This window comes from Ambystoma mexicanum, chromosome 9 (genome assembly GCF_040938575.1).
Source record: "Ambystoma mexicanum isolate Mex_15411 chromosome 9, UKY_AmexF1_1, whole genome shotgun sequence".
Taxonomy (NCBI): domain Eukaryota; kingdom Metazoa; phylum Chordata; class Amphibia; order Caudata; family Ambystomatidae; genus Ambystoma; species Ambystoma mexicanum.
In genome coordinates, this window is record NC_090931.1 from 3,279,626 (window position 1) to 3,302,503 (window position 22,878).

General features: G+C 55.5%; 1 protein-coding gene across 2 annotated transcripts in view; it reads left to right on the forward strand.

The window, feature by feature from the left end:
- Window positions 1-22,878, forward strand: part of LOC138487598 (transient receptor potential cation channel subfamily V member 6-like) — a 623,206-nt gene that overhangs the window by 349,307 nt on the left and 251,021 nt on the right. For both annotated transcript variants that reach the window (XM_069614065.1, XM_069614066.1), the window contains exons 9-10: window positions 16,765-16,851; window positions 16,936-17,012. In XM_069614065.1, coding sequence (XP_069470166.1) covers window positions 16,765-16,851; window positions 16,936-17,012 — 164 coding nt within the window. The remainder of the gene's footprint in view (window positions 1-16,764; window positions 16,852-16,935; window positions 17,013-22,878) is intronic.

Sequence of the window (22,878 nt, forward strand, 5' to 3'; positions counted from 1 at the left end):
GCCAAGCTCTGTTTCTAGCAGTGTTCTTGTGCGGCTAGAGTACATAGGGGCACCTACCTCAAAGTGTCAGCCCGCACCAGAGTCTTTTGCCGGGATCTGAGAGCCAGGCTCTGTTCCCAACAGTGTTCTCTAGCTAGAGTACAGAGGGGCACCTCCCTCACAGTGTCAGCCCGCACCAGAGTCTGTTGCCGGGACCTGAGAGCCAGGTTTCTGTTCCTAGCAGTGTTCTCTGGCTAGAGTACAGAGGGGCACCTCCCTCAAAGTGTCAGCCCGCACCAGAGTCTGTTGCCGGGATCTGAGAGCCAGGCTCTGTTCCTAGCAGTGTTCTCTGGCTAGAGTACAGAGGGGCACCTCCCTCACAGTGTCAGCCGCACCTGAGTCTGTTGCCGGGATCTGAGAGCCAGGCTCTGTTCCCAACAGTGTTCTCTGGCTAGAGTACAGAGGGGCACCTCCCTCACAGTGTCAGCCCGCACCAGAGTCTGTTGCCGGGACCTGAAAGCCAGGCTCTGTTCCTAGCAGTGTTCTCTGGCTAGAGTACAGAGGGGCACCTCCCTCAGAGTGTCAGCCAGCACCAGAGTCTGTTGCCGGGATCTGAGAGCCAGGCTCTGTTCCTAGCAGTGTTCTCTGGCTAGAGTACAGAGGGTCACCTCCCTCAAAGTGTCAGCCCTCATCAGAGTCTGTGGCCGGGATCTGAGAGCCAGGCTCTGTTCCTAGCAGTGTTCTCTGGATAGAGTACAGAGGGGCACCTCCCTCAAAGTGTCAGCCCTCACCAGAGTCTGTTGCCGGGATCTGATTGCCAGGCTCTGTTCCTAGCAGTGTTCTCTGGCTAGAGTACAGAGGGGCACCTCCCTCAAAGTGTCAGCTGGCACCAGAGTCTGTTGCTGGGATCTGAGAGCCAGGCTCTGTTCCTAGCAGTGTTCTCTGGCTAGAGTACCGAGGGGCACCTCCCTCACAGTGTCAGCCCTCACCAGAGTCTGTTGCCGGGATCTGAGAGCCAGGCCCTGTTCCTAGCAGTGTTCTTGTGCGGCTAGAGTACAGAGGGGCACCTCCCTCAAAGTGTCAACTCTCACCAGAGTCTGTTGCCGGGATCTGAGAGCCAGGCTCTGTTCCTAGCAGTGTTCTCAGGCTAGAGTACAGAGGGGCACCTCCCTCAAAGTGCCAGCCCTCATCAGAGTCTGTTGCCAGGATCTAAGAGCCAGGCTCTGTTCCTAGCAGGGTTCTCTGGCTAGAGTACAGAGGGGCACCTACCTCACACTGTGAGCCCTCACCAGAGTCTGTTGCTGGGACCTGAGAGCCAGGCTCTGTTCCTAGCAGTGTTCTCTGGCTAGAGTACAGAGGGGCACCTCCCTCACAGTGTCAGCCCGCACCAGAGTTGTTGCCAGGATCTGAGAGCCAGGCTCTGTTCCTAGCAGTGTTCTTGTGTGGCTAGAGTACAGAGGGGCACCTCCCTCACAGTGTCAGACTGCACCAGAGTCTGTTGCCAGGATCTGAGATCCAGGCTCTGTTCCTAGCAGTGTTCTCTGGCTAGAGTACAGAGGGGCACCTCCCTCACAGTGTCAGCCCGCACCAGAGTTGTTGCCAGGATCTGAGAGCCAGGCTCTGTTCCTAGCAGTGTTCTCTGGCTAGAGTACAGAGGGGCACCTCCCTCACAGTGTCAGCCCGCACCAGAGTCTGTTGCTGGGATCTGAGAGCCAGGCTCTGTTCCCAACAGTGTTCTCTAGCTAGAGTACAGAGGGGCACCTCACTCACAGTGTCAGCCCGCACCAGAGTCTGTTGCCGGGACCTGAGAGCCAGGCTCTGTTCCTAGCAGTGTTCTCTGGCTAGAGTACAGAGGGGCACCTCCCTCAAAGTGTCAACCCGCACCAGAGTCTGTTGCCAGGATCTGAGAGCCAGGCTCTCTTCCTAGCAGTGTTCTTGTGCGGCTAGAGTACAGAGGGGCACCTACCTCAAAGTGTCAGCCCGCACCAGAGTCTGTTGCCAGGATCTGAGAGTCAGGCTCTGTTCCTAGCAGTGTTCTTGTGCGGCTAGAGTACAGAGGGGCACCTACCTCAAAGTGTCAGCCCGCACCAGAGTCTGTTGCCAGGATCTGAGAGCCAAGCTCTGTTTCTAGCAGTGTTCTTGTGCGGCTAGAGTACATAGGGGCACCTACCTCAAAGTGTCAGCCCGCACCAGAGTCTTTTGCCGGGATCTGAGAGCCAGGCTCTGTTCCCAACAGTGTTCTCTAGCTAGAGTACAGAGGGGCACCTCCCTCACAGTGTCAGCCCGCACCAGAGTCTGTTGCCGGGACCTGAGAGCCAGGTTTCTGTTCCTAGCAGTGTTCTCTGGCTAGAGTACAGAGGGGCACCTCCCTCAAAGTGTCAGCCCGCACCAGAGTCTGTTGCCGGGATCTGAGAGCCAGGCTCTGTTCCTAGCAGTGTTCTCTGGCTAGAGTACAGAGGGGCACCTCCCTCACAGTGTCAGCCGCACCTGAGTCTGTTGCCGGGATCTGAGAGCCAGGCTCTGTTCCCAACAGTGTTCTCTGGCTAGAGTACAGAGGGGCACCTCCCTCACAGTGTCAGCCCGCACCAGAGTCTGTTGCCGGGACCTGAAAGCCAGGCTCTGTTCCTAGCAGTGTTCTCTGGCTAGAGTACAGAGGGGCACCTCCCTCAGAGTGTCAGCCAGCACCAGAGTCTGTTGCCGGGATCTGAGAGCCAGGCTCTGTCCCTAGCAGTGTTCTCTGGCTAGAGTACAGAGGGTCACCTCCCTCAAAGTGTCAGCCCTCATCAGAGTCTGTGGCCGGGATCTGAGAGCCAGGCTCTGTTCCTAGCAGTGTTCTCTGGATAGAGTACAGAGGGGCACCTCCCTCAAAGTGTCAGCCCTCACCAGAGTCTGTTGCCGGGATCTGATTGCCAGGCTCTGTTCCTAGCAGTGTTCTCTGGCTAGAGTACAGAGGGGCACCTCCCTCAAAGTGTCAGCTGGCACCAGAGTCTGTTGCTGGGATCTGAGAGCCAGGCTCTGTTCCTAGCAGTGTTCTCTGGCTAGAGTACCGAGGGGCACCTCCCTCACAGTGTCAGCCCTCACCAGAGTCTGTTGCCGGGATCTGAGAGCCAGGCCCTGTTCCTAGCAGTGTTCTTGTGCGGCTAGAGTACAGAGGGGCACCTCCCTCAAAGTGTCAACTCTCACCAGAGTCTGTTGCCGGGATCTGAGAGCCAGGCTCTGTTCCTAGCAGTGTTCTCAGGCTAGAGTACAGAGGGGCACCTCCCTCAAAGTGCCAGCCCTCATCAGAGTCTGTTGCCAGGATCTGAGAGCCAGGCTCTGTTCCTAGCAGGGTTCTCTGGCTAGAGTACAGAGGGGCACCTACCTCACACTGTGAGCCCTCACCAGAGTCTGTTGCTGGGACCTGAGAGCCAGGCTCTGTTCCTAGCAGTGTTCTCTGGCTAGAGTACAGAGGGGCACCTCCCTCACAGTGTCAGCCCGCACCAGAGTTGTTGCCAGGATCTGAGAGCCAGGCTCTGTTCCTAGCAGTGTTCTTGTGTGGCTAGAGTACAGAGGGGCACCTCCCTCACAGTGTCAGACCGCACCAGAGTCTGTTGCCAGGATCTGAGATCCAGGCTCTGTTCCTAGCAGTGTTCTCTGGCTAGAGTACAGAGGGGCACCTCCCTCACAGTGTCAGCCCGCACCAGAGTTGTTGCCAGGATCTGAGAGCCAGGCTCTGTTCCTAGCAGTGTTCTCTGGCTAGAGTACAGAGGGGCACCTCCCTCACAGTGTCAGCCCGCACCAGAGTCTGTTGCTGGGATCTGAGAGCCAGGCTCTGTTCCCAACAGTGTTCTCTAGCTAGAGTACAGAGGGGCACCTCACTCACAGTGTCAGCCCGCACCAGAGTCTGTTGCCGGGACCTGAGAGCCAGGCTCTGTTCCTAGCAGTGTTCTCTGGCTAGAGTACAGAGGGGCACCTCCCTCAAAGTGTCAGCCCGCACCAGAGTCTGTTGCTGGGGTCTGAGAGCCAGGCTCTGTTCCTAGCAGTGTTCTCTGGCTAGAGTACAGAGGGGCACCTCCCTCACAGTGTCAGCCGCACCAGAGTCTGTTGCTGGGATCTGAGAGCCAGGCTCTGTTCCCAACAGTGTTCTCTGGCTAGAGTACAGAGGGGCACCTCCCTCATAGTGTCAGCCAGCACCAGAGTCTGTTCCCGGGACCTGAAAGCCAGGCTCTGTTCCTAGCAGTGTTCTCTAGCTAGAGTACAGAGGGGCACCTCCCTCAGAGTGTCAGCCAGCACCAGAGTCTGTTGCCGGGATCTGAGAGCCAGGCTCTGTTCCTAGCAGTGTTCTCTGGCTAGAGTACAGAGGGTCACCTCCCTCAAAGTGTCAGCCCTCATCAGAGTCTGTGGCCAGGATCTGAGAGCCAGGCTCTGTTCCTAGCAGTGTTCTCTGGCTAGAGTACAGAGGATCATCACCCTCACAGTGTCAGCCCGCACCAGAGTCTGTTGCCGGGATCTGAGAGCCAGGCTCTGTTCCTAGCAGTGTTCTCTGGATAGAGTACAGAGGGGCACCTCCCTCAAAGTGTCAGCCCTCACCAGAGTCTGTTGCCGGGATCTGATTGCCAGGCTCTGTTCCTAGCAGTGTTCTCTGGCTAGAGTACAGAGGGGCACCTCCCTCAAAGTGTCAGCTGGCACCAGAGTCCGTTGCTGGGATCTGAGAGCCAGGCTCTGTTCCTAGCAGTGTTCTCTAGCTAGAATACCGAGGGGCACCTCCCTCACAGTGTCAGCCGCACCAGAGTCTGTTGCCAGGATCTGAGAGCCAGGCTCTGTTCCCAACAGTGTTCTCTGGCTAGAGTACAGAGGGGCACCTCCCTCACAGTGTTAGCCCGCACCAGAGTCTGTTGCCGGGACCTGAAAGCCAGGCTCTGTTCCTAGCAGTGTTCTCTGGCTAGAGTACAGAGGGGCACCTCCCTCAGAGTGTCAGCCAGCACCAGAGTCTGTTGCCGGGATCTGAGAGCCAGGCTCTGTTCCTAGCAGTGTTCTCTGGCTAGAGTACAGAGGGTCACCTCCCTCAAAGTGTCAGCCCTCATCAGAGTCTGTGGCCAGGATCTGAGAGCCAGGCTCTGTTCCTAGCAGTGTTCTCTGGCTAGAGTACAGAGGATCACCACCCTCACAGTGTCAACCCGCAACTGAGTCAGTTGCCGGGATCTGAGAGCCAGGCTCTGTTCCTAGCAGTGTTCTCTGGCTAGAGTACAGAGGGGCACCTCCCTCACAGTGTCAGCCCGCACCAGAGTCTGTTGCCGGGATCTGAGAGCCAGGCTCTGTTCCTAGCAGTGGTCTCTGGATAGAGTACAGAGGGGCACCTCCCTCAAAGTGTCAGCCCTCACCAGAGTCTGTTGCCAGGATCTGATTGCCAGGCTCTGTTCCTAGCAGTGTTCTCTGGCTAGAGTACAGAGGGGCACCTCCCTCAAAGTGTCAGCCCTCATCAGAGTCTGTTGCCGGGATCTGAGAGCCAGGCTCTGTTCCTAGCAGGGTTCTCTGGCTAGAGTACAGAGGGGCACCTCCCTCACACTGTGAGCCCTCACCAGAGTCTGTTGCTGGGATCTGAGAGCCAGGCTCTGTTCCTAGCAGTGTTCTCTGGCTAGAGTACAGAGGGGCACCTCCCTCAAATTGTCAGCCAGCACCAGACTCTGTTGCCAGGATCTGAGAGCCAGCCTCTGTTCCTAGCAGTGTTCTCTGGCTAGAGTACAGAGGGGCACCTCCCTCACAGTGTCAGCCCGCACCAGAGTTGTTGCCAGGATCTGAGAGCCAGGCTCTGTTCCTAGCAGTGTTCTCTGGCTAGAGTACAGAGGGGCACCTCCCTCACAGTGTCAGCCCACACCAGAGTCTGTTGCCGGGATCTGAGAGCAAGGCTCTGTTCCTAGTAGTGTTCTCTGGCTAGAGTACAGAGGGGCACCTCCCTCACAGTGTCAGCCCGCACCAGAGTCTGTTGCCGGGATCTGAGAGCCAGGCTCTGTTCCTAGCAGTGTTCTCTGGCTAGAGTACAGAGGATCACCACCCTCACAGTGTCAGCCCGCACCAGAGTCAGTTGCTGGGATATGAGAGCCATGCTCTGTTCCTAGCAGTGTTCTCTGGCTAGAGTACAGAGGGGCACCTCCCTCACAGTGTCAGCCCGCACCAGAGTCTGTTGCCGGGATCTGAGAGCCAGGCTCTGTTCCTAGCAGTGTTCTCTGGATAGAGTACAGAGGGGCACCTCCCTCAAAGTGTCAGCCCTCACCAGAGTCTGTTGTCGGGATCTGATTGCCAGGCTCTGTTCCTAGCAGTGTTCTCTGGCTAGAGTACAGAGGGGCACCTCCCTCAAAGTGTCAGCTGGCACCAGAGTCTGTTGCTGGGATCTGAGAGCCAGGCTCTGTTCCTAGCAGTGTTCTCTGGCTAGAATACCGAGGGGCACCTCCCTCACAGTGTCAGCCCTCACCAGAGTCTGTTGCCGGGATCTGAGAGCCAGGCCCTGTTCCTAGCAGTGTTCTTGTGCGGCTAGAGTACAGAGGGGCACCTCCCTCAAAGTGTCAGCTCTCACCAGAGTCTGTTGCCGGGATCTGAGAGCCAGGCTCTGTTCCTAGCAGTGTTCTCGGGCTAGAGTACAGAGGGGCACCTCCCTCAAAGTGTCAGCCCTCATCAGAGTCTTTTGCCAGGATCTGAGAGCCAGGCTCTGTTCCTAGCAGGGTTCTCTGGCTAGAGTACAGAGGGGCACCTACCTCACACTGTGAGCCCTCACCAGAGTCTGTTGCTGGGACCTGAGAGCCAGGCTCTGTTCCTAGCAGTGTTCTCTGGCTAGAGTACAGAGGGGCACCTCCCTCAAATTGTCAGCCCGCACCAGAGTCTGTTGCCAGGATCTGAGAGCCAGGCTCTGTTCCTAGCAGTGTTCTTGTGTGGCTAGAGTACAGAGGGGCACCTCCCTCACAGTGTCAGCCCGCACCAGAGTCTGTTGCCAGGATCTGAGATCCAGGCTCTGTTCCTAGCAGTGTTATCTGGCTAGAGTACAGAGAGGCACCTCCCTCACAGTGTCAGCCGCACCAGAGTCTGTTGCTGGGATCTGAGAGCCAGGCTCTGTTCCCAACAGTGTTCTCTGGCTAGAGTACAGAGGGGCACCTCCCTCACAGTGTCAGCCCGCACCAGCGTCTGTTGCCGGGACCTGAAAGCCAGGCTCTGTTCCTAGCAGTGTTCTCTGGCTAGAGTACAGAGGGGCACCTCCCTCAGAGTGTCAGCCAGCACCAGAGTCTGTTGCCGGGATCTGAGAGCCAGGCTCTGTTCCTAGCAGTGTTCTCTGGCTAAAGTACAGAGGATCATCACCCTCACAGTGTCAGCCCGCACCAGAGTCAGTTGCCGGGATCTGAGAGCCAGGCTCTGTTCCTAGCAGTGTTCTCTGGCTAGAGTACAGAGGGGAACCTCCCTCACAGTGTCAGCCCGCACCAGAGTCTGTTGCCGGGATCTGAGAGCCAGGCTCTGTTCCTAGCAGTGTTCTCTGGATAGAGTACAGAGGGGCACCTCCCTCAAAGTGTCAGCCCTCACCAGAGTCTGTTGTCGGGATCTGATTGCCAGGCTCTGTTCCTAGCAGTGTTCTCTGGCTAGAGTACAGAGGGGCACCTCCCTCAAAGTGTCAGCTGGCACCAGCGTCTGTTGCTGGGATCTGAGAGCCAGGCTCTGTTCCTAGCAGTGTTCTCTGGCTAGAGTACCGAGGGGCACCTCCCTCACAGTGTCAGCCCTCACCAGAGTCTGTTGCTGGGATCTGAGAGCCAGGCCCTGTTCCTAGCAGTGTTTTTGTGCGGCTAGAATACAGAGGGGGACCTCCCTCAAAGTGTCAGCTCTCACCAGAGTCTGTTGCCGGGATCTCAGAGCCAGGCTCTGTTCCTAGCAGTGTTCTCGGGCTAGAGTACAGAGGGGCACCTCCCTCAAAGTGTCAGCCCTCATCAGAGTCTGTTGCCAGTATCTGAGAGCCAGGCTCTGTTCCTAGCAGGGTTCTCTGGCTAGAGTACAGAGGGGCACCTCCCTCACACTGTGAGCCTTCACCAGAGTCTGTTGCTGGGACCTGAGAGCCAGGCTCTGTTCCTAGCAGTGTTCTCTGGCTAGAGTACAGAGGGGCACCTCCCTCAAATTGTCAGCCCGCACCAGAATCTGTTGCCAGGATCTGAGAGCCAGGCTCTGTTCCTAGCAGTGTTCTTGTGTGGCTAGAGTACAGAGGGGCACCTCCCTCACAGTGTCAGCCCGCACCAGAGTCTGTTGCCTGGATCTGAGAGCCAGGCTCTGCTCCTAGCAGTGTTCTCTGGCTAGAGTACAGAGGGGCACCTCCCTCACAGTGTCAGCCCGCACCAGAGTTGTTGCCAGGATCTGAGAGCCAGGCTCTGTTCCTAGCAGTGTTCTCTGGCTAGAGTACAGAGGGGCACCTCCCTCACAGTGTCAGCCCACACCAGAGTCTGTTGCCGGGATCTGAGAGCCAGGCTCTGTTCCTAGTAGTGTTCTCTGGCTAGAGTACAGAGGGGCACCTCCCTCACAGCGTCAGCCCGCACCAGAGTCTGTTGCCGGGATCTGAGAGCCAGGCTCGGTTCCTAGCAGTGTTCGCTGGCTAGAGTACAGAGGGGCACCTCCCTCACAGTGTCAGCTCACACCAGACTCTGTTGCCGGGATCTGAGAGCCAGGCTCTGTTCCTAGCAGTGTTCTTTGGCTAGAGTACAGAGGGGCACCTCCCTCACAGTGTCAGTCCGCACCAGAGTCTGTTGCCGGGATCTGAGAGCCAGGCTCTGTTCCTAGCAGTGTTCTCTGGCTAGAGTACTGTGGGGCACCTCTCTCAAAGTGTCAGCCCTCATCAGAGTCTGTTTCGGGATCTGAGAGCCAGGCTCTGTTCCTAGCAGTGTCCTCTGGCTAGAGTACAGAGGGGCACCTCCCTCACAGTGTCTGCCCGCACCAGAGTCTGTTGCTGGGATCTGAGAGCCAGGCTCTGTTCCTAGCAGTGCTCTCTGGCTAGAGTACAGAGGGGCACCTCCCTCACAGTGTCAGCCCGCACCAGAGTCTGTTGCCGGGATCTGATTGCCAGGCTCTGTTCCTAGCAGTGTTCTCTGGCTAGAGTACAGAGGGGCACCTCCCTCAAAGTGTCAGCTGGCACCAGCGTCTGTTGCTGGGATCTGAGAGCCAGGCTCTGTTCCTAGCAGTGTTCTCTGGCTAGAGTACCGAGGGGCACCTCCCTCACAGTGTCAGCCCTCACCAGAGTCTGTTGCTGGGATCTGAGAGCCAGGCCCTGTTCCTAGCAGTGTTTTTGTGCGGTTAGAATACAGAGGGGGACCTCCCTCAAAGTGTCAGCTCTCACCAGAGTCTGTTGCCGGGATCTCAGAGCCAGGCTCTGTTCCTAGCAGTGTTCTCGGGCTAGAGTACAGAGGGGCACCTCCCTCAAAGTGTCAGCCCTCATCAGAGTCTGTTGCCAGTATCTGAGAGCCAGGCTCTGTTCCTAGTAGGGTTCTCTGGCTAGAGTACAGAGGGGCACCTCCCTCACACTGTGAGCCTTCACCAGAGTCTGTTGCTGGGACCTGAGAGCCAGGCTCTGTTCCTAGCAGTGTTCTCTGGCTAGAGTACAGAGGGGCACCTCCCTCAAATTGTCAGCCCGCACCAGAGTCTGTTGCCAGGATCTGAGAGCCAGGCTCTGTTCCTAGCAGTGTTCTTGTGTGGCTAGAGTACAGAGGGGCACCTCCCTCACAGTGTCAGCCCGCACCAGAGTCTGTTGCCAGGATCTGAGAGCCAGGCTCTGTTCCTAGCAGTGTTCTCTGGCTAGAGTACAGAGGGGCACCTCCCTCACAGTGTCAGCCCGCACCAGAGTTGTTGCCAGGATCTGAGAGCCAGGCTCTGTTCCTAGCAGTGTTCTCTGGCTAGAGTACAGAGGGGCACCTCCCTCACAGTGTCAGCCCACACCAGAGTCTGTTGCCGGGATCTGAGAGCCAGGCTCTGTTCCTAGTAGTGTTCTCTGGCTAGAGTACAGAGGGGCACCTCCCTCACAGTGTCAGCCCGCACCAGAGTCTGTTGCCGGGATCTGAGAGCCAGGCTCGGTTCCTAGCAGTGTTCGCTGGCTAGAGTACAGAGGGGCACCTCCCTCACAGTGTCAGCTCACACCAGACTCTGTTGCCGGGATCTGAGAGCCAGGCTCTGTTCCTAGCAGTGTTCTTTGGCTAGAGTACAGAGGGGCACCTCCCTCACAGTGTCAGTCCGCACCAGAGTCTGTTGCCGGGATCTGAGAGCCAGGCTCTGTTCCTAGCAGTGTTCTCTGGCTAGAGTACTGTGGGGCACCTCTCTCAAAGTGTCAGCCCTCATCAGAGTCTGTTTCGGGATCTGAGAGCCAGGCTCTGTTCCTAGCAGTGTCCTCTGGCTAGAGTACAGAGGGGCACCTCCCTCACAGTGTCTGCCCGCACCAGAGTCTGTTGCTGGGATCTGAGAGCCAGGCTCTGTTCCTAGCAGTGCTCTCTGGCTAGAGTACAGAGGGGCACCTCCCTCACAGTGTCAGCCCGCACCAGAGTCTGTTGCCGGGATCTGAGAGCCACGCTCTTTTCCTAGCAGTGTTCTTTGTCTAGAGTACAGAGGGGCACCTCCCTCACAGTGTCAGCCCGCACCAGAGTCTGTTGCTGGGATCTGAGAGACAGGCTCTGTTCCTAGCAGTGTTCTCTGGCTAGAGTACAGAGGGGCACCTCCCTCAAAGTGTCAGCTGGCACCAGAGTCTGTTGCCGGGATCTGAGAGCCAGGCTCTGTTCCTAGCAGTGTTCTCTGGCTAGAGTACCGAGGGGCACCTCCCTCACAGTGTCAGCCCTCACCAGAGTCTGTTGCCGGGATCTGAGAGCCAGGCCCTGTTCCTAGCAGTGTTCTTGTGCGGCTAGAGTACAGAGGGGCACCTACCTCAAAGTGTCAGCTCTCACCAGAGTCTGTTGCCGGGATCTGAGAGCCAGGCTCTGTTCCTAGCAGTGTTCTCGGGCTAGAGTACAGAGGGGCACCTCCCTCAAAGTGTCAGCCCTCATCAGAGTCTGTTGCCAGGATCTGAGAGCCAGGCTCTGTTCCTAGCAGGGTTCTCTGGCTAGAGTACAGAGGGGCACCTCCCTCACACTGTGAGCCCTCACCAGAGTCTGTTGCTGGGACCTGAGAGCCAGGCTCTGTTCCTAGCAGTGTTCTCTGGCTAGAGTACAGAGGGGCACCTCCCTCAAATTGTCAGCCCGCACCAGAGTCTGTTGCCAGGATCTGAGAGCCAGGCTCTGTTCCTAGCAGTGTTCTTGTGTGGCTAGAGTACAGAGGGGCACCTCCCTCACAGTGTCAGCCCGCACCAGAGTCTGTTGCCAGGATCGGAGAGCCAGGCTCTGTTCCTAGCAGTGTTCTCTGGCTAGAGTACAGAGGGGCACCTCCCTCACAGTGTCAGCCCGCACCAGAGTTGTTGCTAGGATCTGAGAGCCATGCTCTGTTCCTAGCAGTGTTCTCTGGCTAGAGTACAGAGGGGCACCTCCCTCACAGTGTCAGCCCACACCAGAGTCTGTTGCCGGGATCTGAGAGCCAGGCTCTGTTCCTAGTAGTGTTCTCTGGCTAGAGTACAGAGGGGCATCTCCCTCACAGTGTCAGCCCGCATCAGAGTCTGTTGCCGGGATCTGAGAGCCAGGCTCTGTTCCCAACAGTGTTCTCTAGCTAGAGTACAGAGGGGCACCTCCCTCACAGTGTCAGCCCGCACCAGAGTCTGTTGCCGGGGTCTGAGAGCCAGGCTCTGTTCCTAGCAGTGTTCTCTGGCTAGAGTACAGAGGGGCACCTCCCTCAAAGTGTCAGCCCGCACCAGAGTCTGTTGCTGGGGTCTGAGAGCCAGGCTCTGTTCCTAGCAGTGTTCTCTGGCTAGAATACAGAGGGGCACCTCCCTCACAGTGTCAGTCCGCACCAGAGTCTGTTGCCGGGATCTGAGAGCCAGGCTCGGTTCCTAGCAGTGTTCGCTGGCTAGAGTACAGAGGGGCACCTCCCTCACAGTGTCAGCTCGCACCAGACTCTGTTGCCGGGATCTGAGAGCCAGGCTCTGTTCCTAGCAGTGTTCTTTGGCTAGAGTACAGAGGGGCACCTCCCTCACAGTTTCAGTCCGCACCAGAGTCTTTTGCCGGGATCTGAGAGCCAGGCTCTGTTCCTAGCAGTGTTCTCTGGCTAGAGTACTGTGGGGCACCTCTCTCAAAGTGTCAGCCCTCATCAGAGTCTGTTTCGTGATCTGAGAGCCAGGCTCTGTTCCTAGCAGTGTCCTCTGGCTAGAGTACAGAGGGGCACCTCCCTCACAGTGTCTGCTCGCACCAGAGTCTGTTGCTGGGATCTGGAAGCCAGGCTCTGTTCCTAGCAGTGCTCTCTGGCTAGAGTACAGAGGGGCACCTCCCTCACAGTGTCAGCCCGCACCAGAGTCTGTTGCCGGGATCTGAGAGCCACGCTCTTTTCCTAGCAGTGTTCTTTGTCTAGAGTACAGAGGGGCACCTCCCTCACAGTGTCAGCCCGCACCAGAGTCTGTTGCTGGGATCTGAGAGACAGGCTCTGTTCCTAGCAGTGTTCTCTGGCTAGAGTACAGAGGGGCACCTCCCTCAAAGTGTCAGCTAGCACCAGAGTCTGTTGCCAGGATCTGAGAGCCAGGCTCTGTTCCTAGCAGTGTTCTCTGGCTAGAGTACCGAGGGGCACCTCCCTCACAGTGTCAGCCCTCACCAGAGTCTGTTGCCGGGATCTGAGAGCCAGGCTCTGTTCCTAGCAGTGTTCTCGGGCTAGAGTACAGAGGGGCACCTCCCTCAAAGTGTCAGCCCTCATCAGAGTCTGTTGCCAGGATCTGAGAGCCAGGCTCTGTTCCTAGCAGGGTTCTCTGGCTAGAGTACAGAGGGGCACCTCCCTCACACTGTGAGCCCTCACCAGAGTCTGTTGCTGGGACCTGAGAGCCAGGCTCTGTTCCTAGCAGTGTTCTCTGGCTAGAGTACAGAGGGGCACCTCCCTCAAATTGTCAGCCCGCACCAGAGTCTGTTGCCAGGATCTGAGAGCCAGGCTCTGTTCCTAGCAGTGTTCTTGTGTGGCTAGAGTACAGAGGGGCACCTCCCTCACAGTGTCAGCCTGCACCAGAGTCTGTTGCCAGGATCTGAGAGCCAGGCTCTGTTCCTAGCAGTGTTCTCTGGCTAGAGTACAGAGGGGCACCTCCCTCACAGTGTCAGCCCGCACCAGAGTTGTTGCTAGGATCTGAGAGCCATGCTCTGTTCCTAGCAGTGTTCTCTGGCTAGAGTACAGAGGGGCACCTCCCTCACAGTGTCAGCCCACACCAGAGTCTGTTGCCGGGATCTGAGAGCCAGGCTCTGTTCCTAGTAGTGTTCTCTGGCTAGAGTACAGAGGGGCATCTCCCTCACAGTGTCAGCCCGCATCAGAGTCTGTTGCCGGGATCTGAGAGCCAGGCTCTGTTCCCAACAGTGTTCTCTAGCTAGAGTACAGAGGGGCACCTCCCTCACAGTGTCAGCCCGCACCAGAGTCTGTTGCCGAGGTCTGAGAGCCAGGCTCTGTTCCTAGCAGTGTTCTCTGGCTAGAGTACAGAGGGGCACCTCCCTCAAAGTGTCAGCCCGCACCAGAGTCTGTTGCTGGGGTCTGAGAGCCAGGCTCTGTTCCTAGCAGTGTTCTCTGGCTAGAATACAGAGGGGCACCTCCCTCACAGTGTCAGCCGCACCAGAGTCTGTTGCCAGGATCTGAGAGCCAGGCTCTGTTCCCAACAGTGTTCTCTGGCTAGAGTACAGAGGGGCACCTCCCTCACAGTGTCAGCCCGCACCAGAGTCTGTTGCCGGGACCTGAAAGCCAGGCTCTGTTCCTAGCAGTGTTCTCTGGCTAGAGTACAGAGGGGCACCTCCCTCAGAGTGTCTGCCAGCACCAGAGTCTGTTGCCGGGATCTGAGAGCCAGGCTCTGTTCCTAGCAGTGTTCTCTGGCTAGAGTACAGAGGATCACCACCCTCACAGTGTCAGCCTGCACCAGAGTCAGTTGCCGGGATCTGAGAGCCAGGCTCTGTTCCTAGCAGTGTTCTCTGGATAGAGTACAGAGGGGCACCTCCCTCACAGTGTCAGCCCTCACCAGAGTCTGTTGCCGGGATCTGATTGCCAGGCTCTGTTCCTAGCAGTGTTCTCTGGCTAGAGTACAGAGGGGCACCTCCCTCACAGTGTCAGCCCTCACCAGAGTCTGTTGCCGGGATCTGAGAGCCAGGCCCTGTTCCTAGCAGTGTTCTTGTGCGGCTAGAGTACAGAGGGGCACCTCCCTCAAAGTGTCAGCTCTCACCAGAGTCTGTTGCCGGGATCTGAGAGCCAGGCTCTGTTCCTAGCAGTGTTCTCGGGCTAGAGTACAGAGGAGCACCTCCCTCAAAGTGTCAGCCCTCGTCAGAGTCTGTTGCCAGGAACTGAGAGCCAGGCTCTGTTCCTAGCAGGGTTCTCTGGCTAGAGTACAGAGGGGCACCTCCCTCACACTGTGAGCCCTCACCAGAGTCTGTTCCTGGGATCTGAGAGCCAGGCTCTGTTCCCAGCAGTGTTCTCTGGCTAGAGTACAGAGGGGCACCTCCCTCAAATTGTCAGCCCGCACCAGAGTCTGTTGCCAGGATCTGAGAGCCAGGCTCTGTTCCTAGCAGTGTTCTCTGGCTAGAGTACAGAGGGGCACCTCCCTCACGTTGTCAGCCCGCACCAGAGTCTGTTGCCGGGATCTGAGAGCCAGGCTCTGTTCCTAGTAGTGTTCTCTGGCTAGAGTACAGAGGGGCACCTCCCTCACAGTGTCAGCCCGCACCAGAGTCTGTTGCCGGGATCTGAGAGCCAGGCTCTGTTCCTAGCAGTGTTCGCTGGCTAGAGTACAGAGGGGCACCTCCCTCACAGTGTCAGTCCGCACCAGAGTCTGTTGCCGGGATCTGAGAGCCAGGCTCTGTTCCTAGCAGTGTTCTCTGGCTAGAGTACTGTGGGGCACCTTTCTCAAAGTGTCAGCCCTCATCAGAGTCTGTTTCCGGGATCTGAGAGCCAGGCTCTGTTCCTAGCAGTGTCCTCTGGCTAGAGTACAGAGGGGCATCTCCCTCACAGTGTCTGCCCACACCAGAGTCTGTTGCTGGGATCTGAGAGCCAGGCTCTGTTCCTAGCAGTGTTCTCTGGCTAGAGTACAGAGGGGCACCTCCCTCACAGTGTCAGCCCTCACCAGAGTCTGTTGCCGGGATCTGAGAGCCAGGCCCTGTTCCTAGCAGTGTTCTTGTGCAGCTAGAGTACAGAGGGGACCTACCTCAAAGTGTCAGCCTGCACCAGAGTCTGTTGCCAGGATCTTAGAGCCAGGCTCTGTTCCTAGCAGTGTTCTTCTGCGGCTAGAGTACAGAGGGGCACCTACCTCAAAGTGTCAGCCTGCACCAGAGTCTGTTGCCAGGATCTGAGAGCCAGGCTCTGTTCCTAGCAGTGTTCTTGTGCGGCTAGAGTACAGAGGGGCACCTACCTCACAATGTCAGTCTGCACCAGAGTCTGTTGCCGGGATCAGAGCGCGAAGCCGCGTCGGATTCGGCATGAAAACTAGGTCCAAAGATGCAGGAAGATAGAAGACCCCAAAAACTACCCATGGCGGGGGCGGTCTTACTGGGTTTCCTGCTGCCTCCCTCTCTTATGGTCCATGTAAGTGGCCCATTCCAAGCTGCCTTTCCTTCTCACCGTCCCCCTGAAAGCGTGTTCCTTGGGGATCTTCCCCAGTGTCTTGTACATTCTCACTCTGTTTCTGGGTACCTCTTTGATGCTTCTCCGCCCACATTGCTCCCACACAGCATAAACATGGGGTACTTGGTTCGCTCACTCCACGCCCCACCTCTACATTTCCGCTGCCTCCTCCGTCATTAAATATAGGTAGAGCGCTGGCAGAGAGGTTCACACCCAGCTCACAGGACTGCTCCCTTATTGTGAAGTTCAGTGTACACTCCTCTGCAGTAACAATGCTCGAAGCAGAGATAGATATTCAGTGCACACACCGCAGGTCAGGAGCTAGTGCAACATGCTGGGGGTATTGCTGAACCTTGTGCATAGGCCGTGCACTTTACAGCTGGTGCCACACTGCAAAGGGAGTGGAGGTGTGCAGGTAGCTTTCTTTCAGGCATATGGACGAATGGGCTCAAAAGAAGCCAATGTCTCGGTGTTGGCTTGCAGTGTTGTAGGGCTTTATATTGCAGCAGATTACAAATGTCCATGCAAAGTATTGGAGTTCCAAATTGTTGTGATGGTTATCAAACCTGCTCGCTCATGTTCTACACAATAATGACAAAACTCCTAAATCAGTTTGGCCAACCCTTTAAACTTGCTACCCTTTAAACTTGCAACCCTTTAAACTTGCAACCCTTTAAACTTGCAACCCTTTACACTTGCTACCCTGTACACTTGCAACCCTTTACACTTGCTACCCTCTCTTCTGCTGATGGATCTGACAGTCCTAACACAATTGATCTAAAATAACAATGAGTTGGTCTGTTCCCCTGTGAGTGAGCACCTTAAGCTTCTCTGATAGGCTTGCTACCACTAACCTCTGGTTCCCAGGTGCTCCTTTCTCCGCAGCTGGGTAGGTGGGTGCACTGCACTTCTGGACTCTCGTGAAAAGGCTGGATTTTATTAAACACTTTTCTAGCTGCTTCACGCTCTTCATTTGAGCAGATCCATGACACACCTGGGGTGACTTCCCTTTGCCTGGTGACGGGTAGAGAACAAGAGCTGACTCCATGCCCAGGTGGGACTCTAATTATAACTATAACACATGTTGTCACTTTCTCTCCCCTGAAGGAATCCTATGTGACGTCCCAGGATTACTTGCGGCTCGCGGGGGAGCTCATCTCTGTGACTGGCGCCATCGCAATATTATTGCTACAGGTATGCAGCCCTCCACCCCCCATATGAAGGCAGAGGACCCCCGCACTCTTCACATGATCTAACCCACATGTAACCCTCTCTCAGATCACAGATGTGCTTCATGCCGGCTGCAAGAGGTTCTTCCGGAAGGCCATGTGGGCCGAGCCCTTTGGCATTATGATGTAAGACGCCAGGCATTACTGTCATGACAGTGCCCTCCTACTAACCAACCTCTCACAATCCTGCTTACTTACTGCCATGACAGTGACCTCCTGCTGACCAACCTCTCACAATCCTGCTTACTTACTGCCATGACAGTGACCTCCTGCTGACCAACCTCTCACAATCCTGCTCACTTACTGTCATGACAGTGCCCTCCTGCTGACCAACCTCTCACAATCCTGCTCACTTACTGTCATGACAGTGCCCTCCTGCTGACCAACCCCTCCTGCTGACCAACCTCTCACAATTCTACTCACTGTCAAGACAGTGCCCTCCTGCTGACCGACCTCTCACAATCCTGCTCACTTACTGTCATTACAGTGCCCTCCTGCTGACCAACCTCTCACAATCCTGCTCACTTACTGTCATGACAGTGCCCTCCTGCTGACCAACCTCTCACAATCCTGCTCACTTACTGTCATGACAGTGCCCTCCTGCTGACCAACCCCTCCTGCTGACCAACCTCTCACAATCCTACTCACTGTCAAGTCAGTGCCCTCCTGCTGACCGACCTCTCACAATCCTGCTCACTTACTGTCATGACAGTGCCTTCCTGCTGACCAACCTCTCACAATCCTGCTCACTTACTGTCATGGCAGTGCCCTCCTGCTGACCAACCTCTCACAATCCTGCTTTCTTACTGTCATGACAGTGCCCTCCTGCTGACCAACCTCTCACAATCCTGCTGACCAAACTCTCACAATCCTGCTTACTTACTGTAATGACACTGCCCTCCTGCTGACCAACCTCTCACCCTCCTGCTGACCAACCTCTCACAATCCTGCTTCCTTACTGTCATGACAGTGCCCTCCTGCTGACCGACCTCTCACAATCCTGCTTTCTTACTGTCATGACAATACCCTCCTGCTGACCAACCTCTCATAATCCTGCTCACTTACTGTCATGACAGCGCCTTCCTTGTGACCAACCTCTCACAATCCTGCTCACTTACTGTCATGACAGTGCCCTCCTGCTGACCGACCTCTCACAATCCTGCTCACTTACTGTCATGGCAGTGCCCTCCTGCTGACCGACCTTCATGACAGTGCCCTCCTGCTGACCAACCTCTCACAATCCTGCTTACTTACTGTCATGACAGTGCCCTCCTGCTGACCAACCTCTCACAATCCTACTCACTTACTGTCATGACAGTGCCCTCCTGCTGACCGACCTCTCACAATCCAGCTTACTTACTGTCATGACAGTGCCCTCCTGCTGACCGACCTCTCACAGTCCTACTCACTTACTGTCATGACAGTGCCCTCCTGCTGACCGACCTCTCACAGTCCTACTCACTTACTGTCATGACAGTGACCTCCTGCTGACCAACCTCTCACAATCCTGCTTACTTATTGCCATGACAGTGACCTCCTGCTGACAAACCTCTCACAATCCTGCTCACTTACTGTCATGACAGTGCCCTCCTGCTGACCAACCCCTCCTGCTGACCAACCTCTCACAATCCTACTCACTTACTGTCATGACAGTGCCCTCCTGCTGACCAACCCCTCCTGCTGACCAACCTCTCACAATCCTACTCACTGTCAAGACAGTGCCCTCCTGCTGGCCGACCTCTCACAATCCTGCTCACTTACTGTCATTACGGTGCCCTCCTGCTGACCAACCTCTCACAATCCTGCTCACTTACTGTCATGACAGTGCCCTCCTGCTGACCAACCTCTCAAAATCCTACTCACTTACTGTCATGACAGTGCCCTCCTGCTGACCAACCCCTCCTGCTGACCAACCTCTCACAATCCTACTCACTGTCAAGTCAGTGCCCTCCTGCTGACCGACCTCTCACAATCCTGCTCACTTACTGCCATGACAGTGCCTTCCTGCTGACCAACCTCTCACAATCCTGCTCACTTACTGTCATGACAGTGCCCTCCTGCTGACCAACCTCTCACAATCCTGCTTTCTTACTGTCATGACAGTGCCCTCCTGCTGACCAACCTCTCACAATCCTGCTGACCAAACTCTCACAATCCTGCTTACTTACTGTAATGACACTGCCCTCCTGCTGACCAACCTCTCACCCTCCTGCTGACCAACCTCTCACAATCCTGCTTCCTTACTGTCATGACAGTGCCCTCCTGCTGACCGACACTCACAATCCTGCTTTCTTACTGTCATGACAATGCCCTCCTGCTGACCAACCTCTCATAATCCTGCTCACTTACTGTCATGACAGCGCCTTCCTTGTGACCAACCTCTCACAATCCTGCTCACTTACTGTCATGACAGTGCCCTCCTGCTGACCGACCTCTCACAATCCTGCTCACTTACTGTCATGGCAGTGCCCTCCTGCTGACCGACCTTCATGACAGTGCCCTCCTGCTGACCAACCTCTCACAATCCTGCTTACTTACTGTCATGACAGTGCCCTCCTGCTGACCGACCTCTCACAATCCTACTCACTTACTGTCATGACAGTGCCCTCCTGCTGACCGACCTCTCACAATCCAGCTTACTTACTGTCATGACAGTGCCCTCCTGCTGACCGACCTCTCACAATCCTACTCACTTACTGTCATGACAGTGCCCTCCTGCTGACCGACCTCTCACAATCCTGCTCACTTACTGTCATGGCAGTGCCCTCCTGCTGACCAACCTCTCACAATCCTACTCACTTACTGTCATGACAGTGCCCTCCTGCTGACCAACCTCTCACAATCCTGCATACTTGCTGTCATGACAGTGCCCTCCTGCTGACCAACCTCTCACAATCCTGCTCACTTACTGTCATGACAGTGCCCTCCTGCTGACCAACCTCTCACAATCCTGCTCACTTACTGTCATGGCAGTGCCCTCCTGCAGACCAACCTCTCACAATCCTACTCACTTATTGTCATGACAGTGCCCTCCTGCTGACCAAGCTCTAACAATCCTGCTTACTTACTGTCATGACAGTGCCCTCCTGCTGACCGACCTCTCACAATCCTACTCACTTACTGTCATAACAGTGACCTCCTGCTGACCGACCTCTCACAATCCTGTTTACTTACTGTCATGACAGTGCCCTCCTGCTGACCGACCTCTCACAATCCAGCTTACTTACGGTCATGACAGTGCCCTCCTGCTGACCGACCTCTCACAATCCTACTCACTTATTGTCATGACAGTGCCCTCCTGCTGACCGACCTCTCACAATCCTGCTTACTTACTGTCATGACAGTGCCCTCCTGCTGACCAACCTCTCACAATCCTACTCACTTACTGTCATGACAGTGCCCTCCTGCTGACCAACCTCTCACAATCCTGCTCACTTACTGTCATGGCAGTGCCCTCCTGCAGACCAACCTCTCACAATCCTACTCACTTATTGTCATGACAGTGCCCTCCTGCTGACCAAGCTCTCACAATCCTACTCACTTACTGTCATGGCAGTGCCCTCCTGCTGACCAACCTCTCACAATCCTGCTCACTTACTGTCATGGCAGTGCCCTCCTGCAGACCAACCTCTCACAATCCTACTCACTTATTGTCATGACAGTGCCCTCCTGCTGACCAAGCTCTCACAATCCTGCTTACTTACTGTCATGACAGTGCCCTCCTGCTGACCGACCTCTCACAATCCTACTCACTTACTGTCATGACAGTGCCCTCCTGCTGACCGACCTCTCACAATCCTGCTTACTTACTGTCATGACAGTGCCCTCCTGCAGACCAACCTCTCACAATCCTGCTGACCAAACTCTCACAATCCTGCTTACTTACTGTCATGACAGTGCCCTCCTGCTGACCAACCTCTCACAATCCTACTCACTTACTGTCATGACAGTGCCCTCCTGCTGTCCAACCTCTCACAATCCTACTCACTTACTGTCATGACAGTGCCCTCCTGCAGACCAACCTCTCACAATCCTGCTGACCAAACTCTCACAATCCTGCTTACTTACTGTCATGACAGTGCCCTCCTGCTGACCAACCTCTCACAATCCTACTCACTTACTGTCATGACAGTGCCCTCCTGCTGTCCAACCTCTCACAATCCTGCTTACTTACTGTCATGACAGTGCCCTCCTGCTGACCAACCTCTCACAATCCTACTCACTTACTGTCATGACAGTGCCCTCCTGCTGTCCAACCTCTCACAATCCTGCTTACTTACTGTCATGACAGTGCCCTCCTGCTGACCAACCTCTCACAATCCTGCTCACTTGCTGTCATGACAGTGCCCTCCTGCTGTCCAACCTCTCACAATCCTACTCACTTACTGTCATGACAGTGCCCTCCTGCAGACCAACCTCTCACAATCCTGCTGACCAAACTCTCACAATCCTCCTTACTTACTGTCATGACAGTGCCCTCCTGCTGACCAACCTCTCACAATCCTACTCACTTACTGTCATGACAGTGCCCTCCTGCTGTCCAACCTCTCACAATCCTGCTTACTTACTGTCATGACAGTGCCCTCCTGCAGACCAACCTCTCACAATCCTGCTCACTGTCTGGCCCAACAGAGCTGCTTCTCCTCTTATTGACCCTCTGCCCTCCATTCGCAGGGTCCCCCTTTCTTCTTTCCCTTTATTCTGCCCCACTTCTCTTCTAACATTACCTATTATTTTCGCATGTTCCATCCCTCCCCTCGTCACACTGTCCCTATCAAATATCATTTGTTTCTATGGCCTTTTACTCTTTCTCTCCATTATTATCTCATATCCTCTTCCAAAGTTTAAAGGATGCCTTGCTTTTCCCTGCCCTGCACGCCTGCTCTCTAGTAAAGGATGCCTTGCTGTTCCCTGTCCTGTACGCCTGCTCTCTAGTAAAGGATGCCTTGCTTTTCCCTGTCCTGTACGCCTGCTCTCTAGTAAAGGATGCCTTGCTTTTCCCTGTCCTGTACGCCTGCTCTCTAGTAAAGGATGCCTTGCTTTTCCCTGTCCTGTACGCCTGCTCTCTAGTAAAGGATGCCTTGCTTTTCCCTGTCCTGTACGCCTGCTCTCTAGTAAAGGATGCCTTGCTTTTCCCTGTCCTGTACGCCTGCTCTCTAGTAAAGGATGACTTGCTTTTCCCTGTCCTGTACGCCTGCTCTCTAGTAAAGGATGCCTTGCTTTTCCCTGTCCTGTACGCCTGCTCTCTAGTAAAGGATGCCTTGCTTTTCTCGAATATGCCCAAAAGTTCCTTCACTGCTGTTAGGGAGAGAGAGTCTGTACGCTGACCTGTGGTTGTCTTTAAAAAGCCAGGTAAGTGCCAGTTCCTCCCTGGTGCCATCCACCCCAGGGGGCAGCAGAGAAAACCTCTGACATTAAATCCAGGGCCGGGTTCCTCTCCCAGCAGCCCCAAGACACAACCTCCAATGCAAGTCAAGTGGGACATTTCTTCCACTGACTACGAGTATCAAGAACTACACACCAACCCAGGACCCAGAGGTAAGTACTCGGGCGTGGCTTCCTCGAAACACTTTTCCAGGCAGGCAAAACAGTCCAGTAAGTAAACACTTCTTTTTATAGGGTGCAAACAAGTATCCAGTCACTCGGGGACTTGAACCCCGAGCCAATGACAACCTTAATGTACCGATAGACCATTTGTCTATGGCAGGATTTGGACCCACCATCCAGAAATAGAATAGGTGGCAGAGATGGCTCCAGTAGGACAGAAGATCCAGCTCAGCGGGCAAGCGTGGATAGCACGTGAACAGAACTGGCCCTGTGCAGGACCATGGCAGAGATGGCTCCAGTAGGACAGAAGATCCAGCTCAGCGGGCAAACGTGGATTGCACGTCAACAGAACTGGTCCTGTGCAGGACCGTGGCAGAGATGGCTCCAGTAGGACAGAAGATCCAGCTCAGTGGGCAAGCGTGGATAGCACGTGAACAGAACTGGC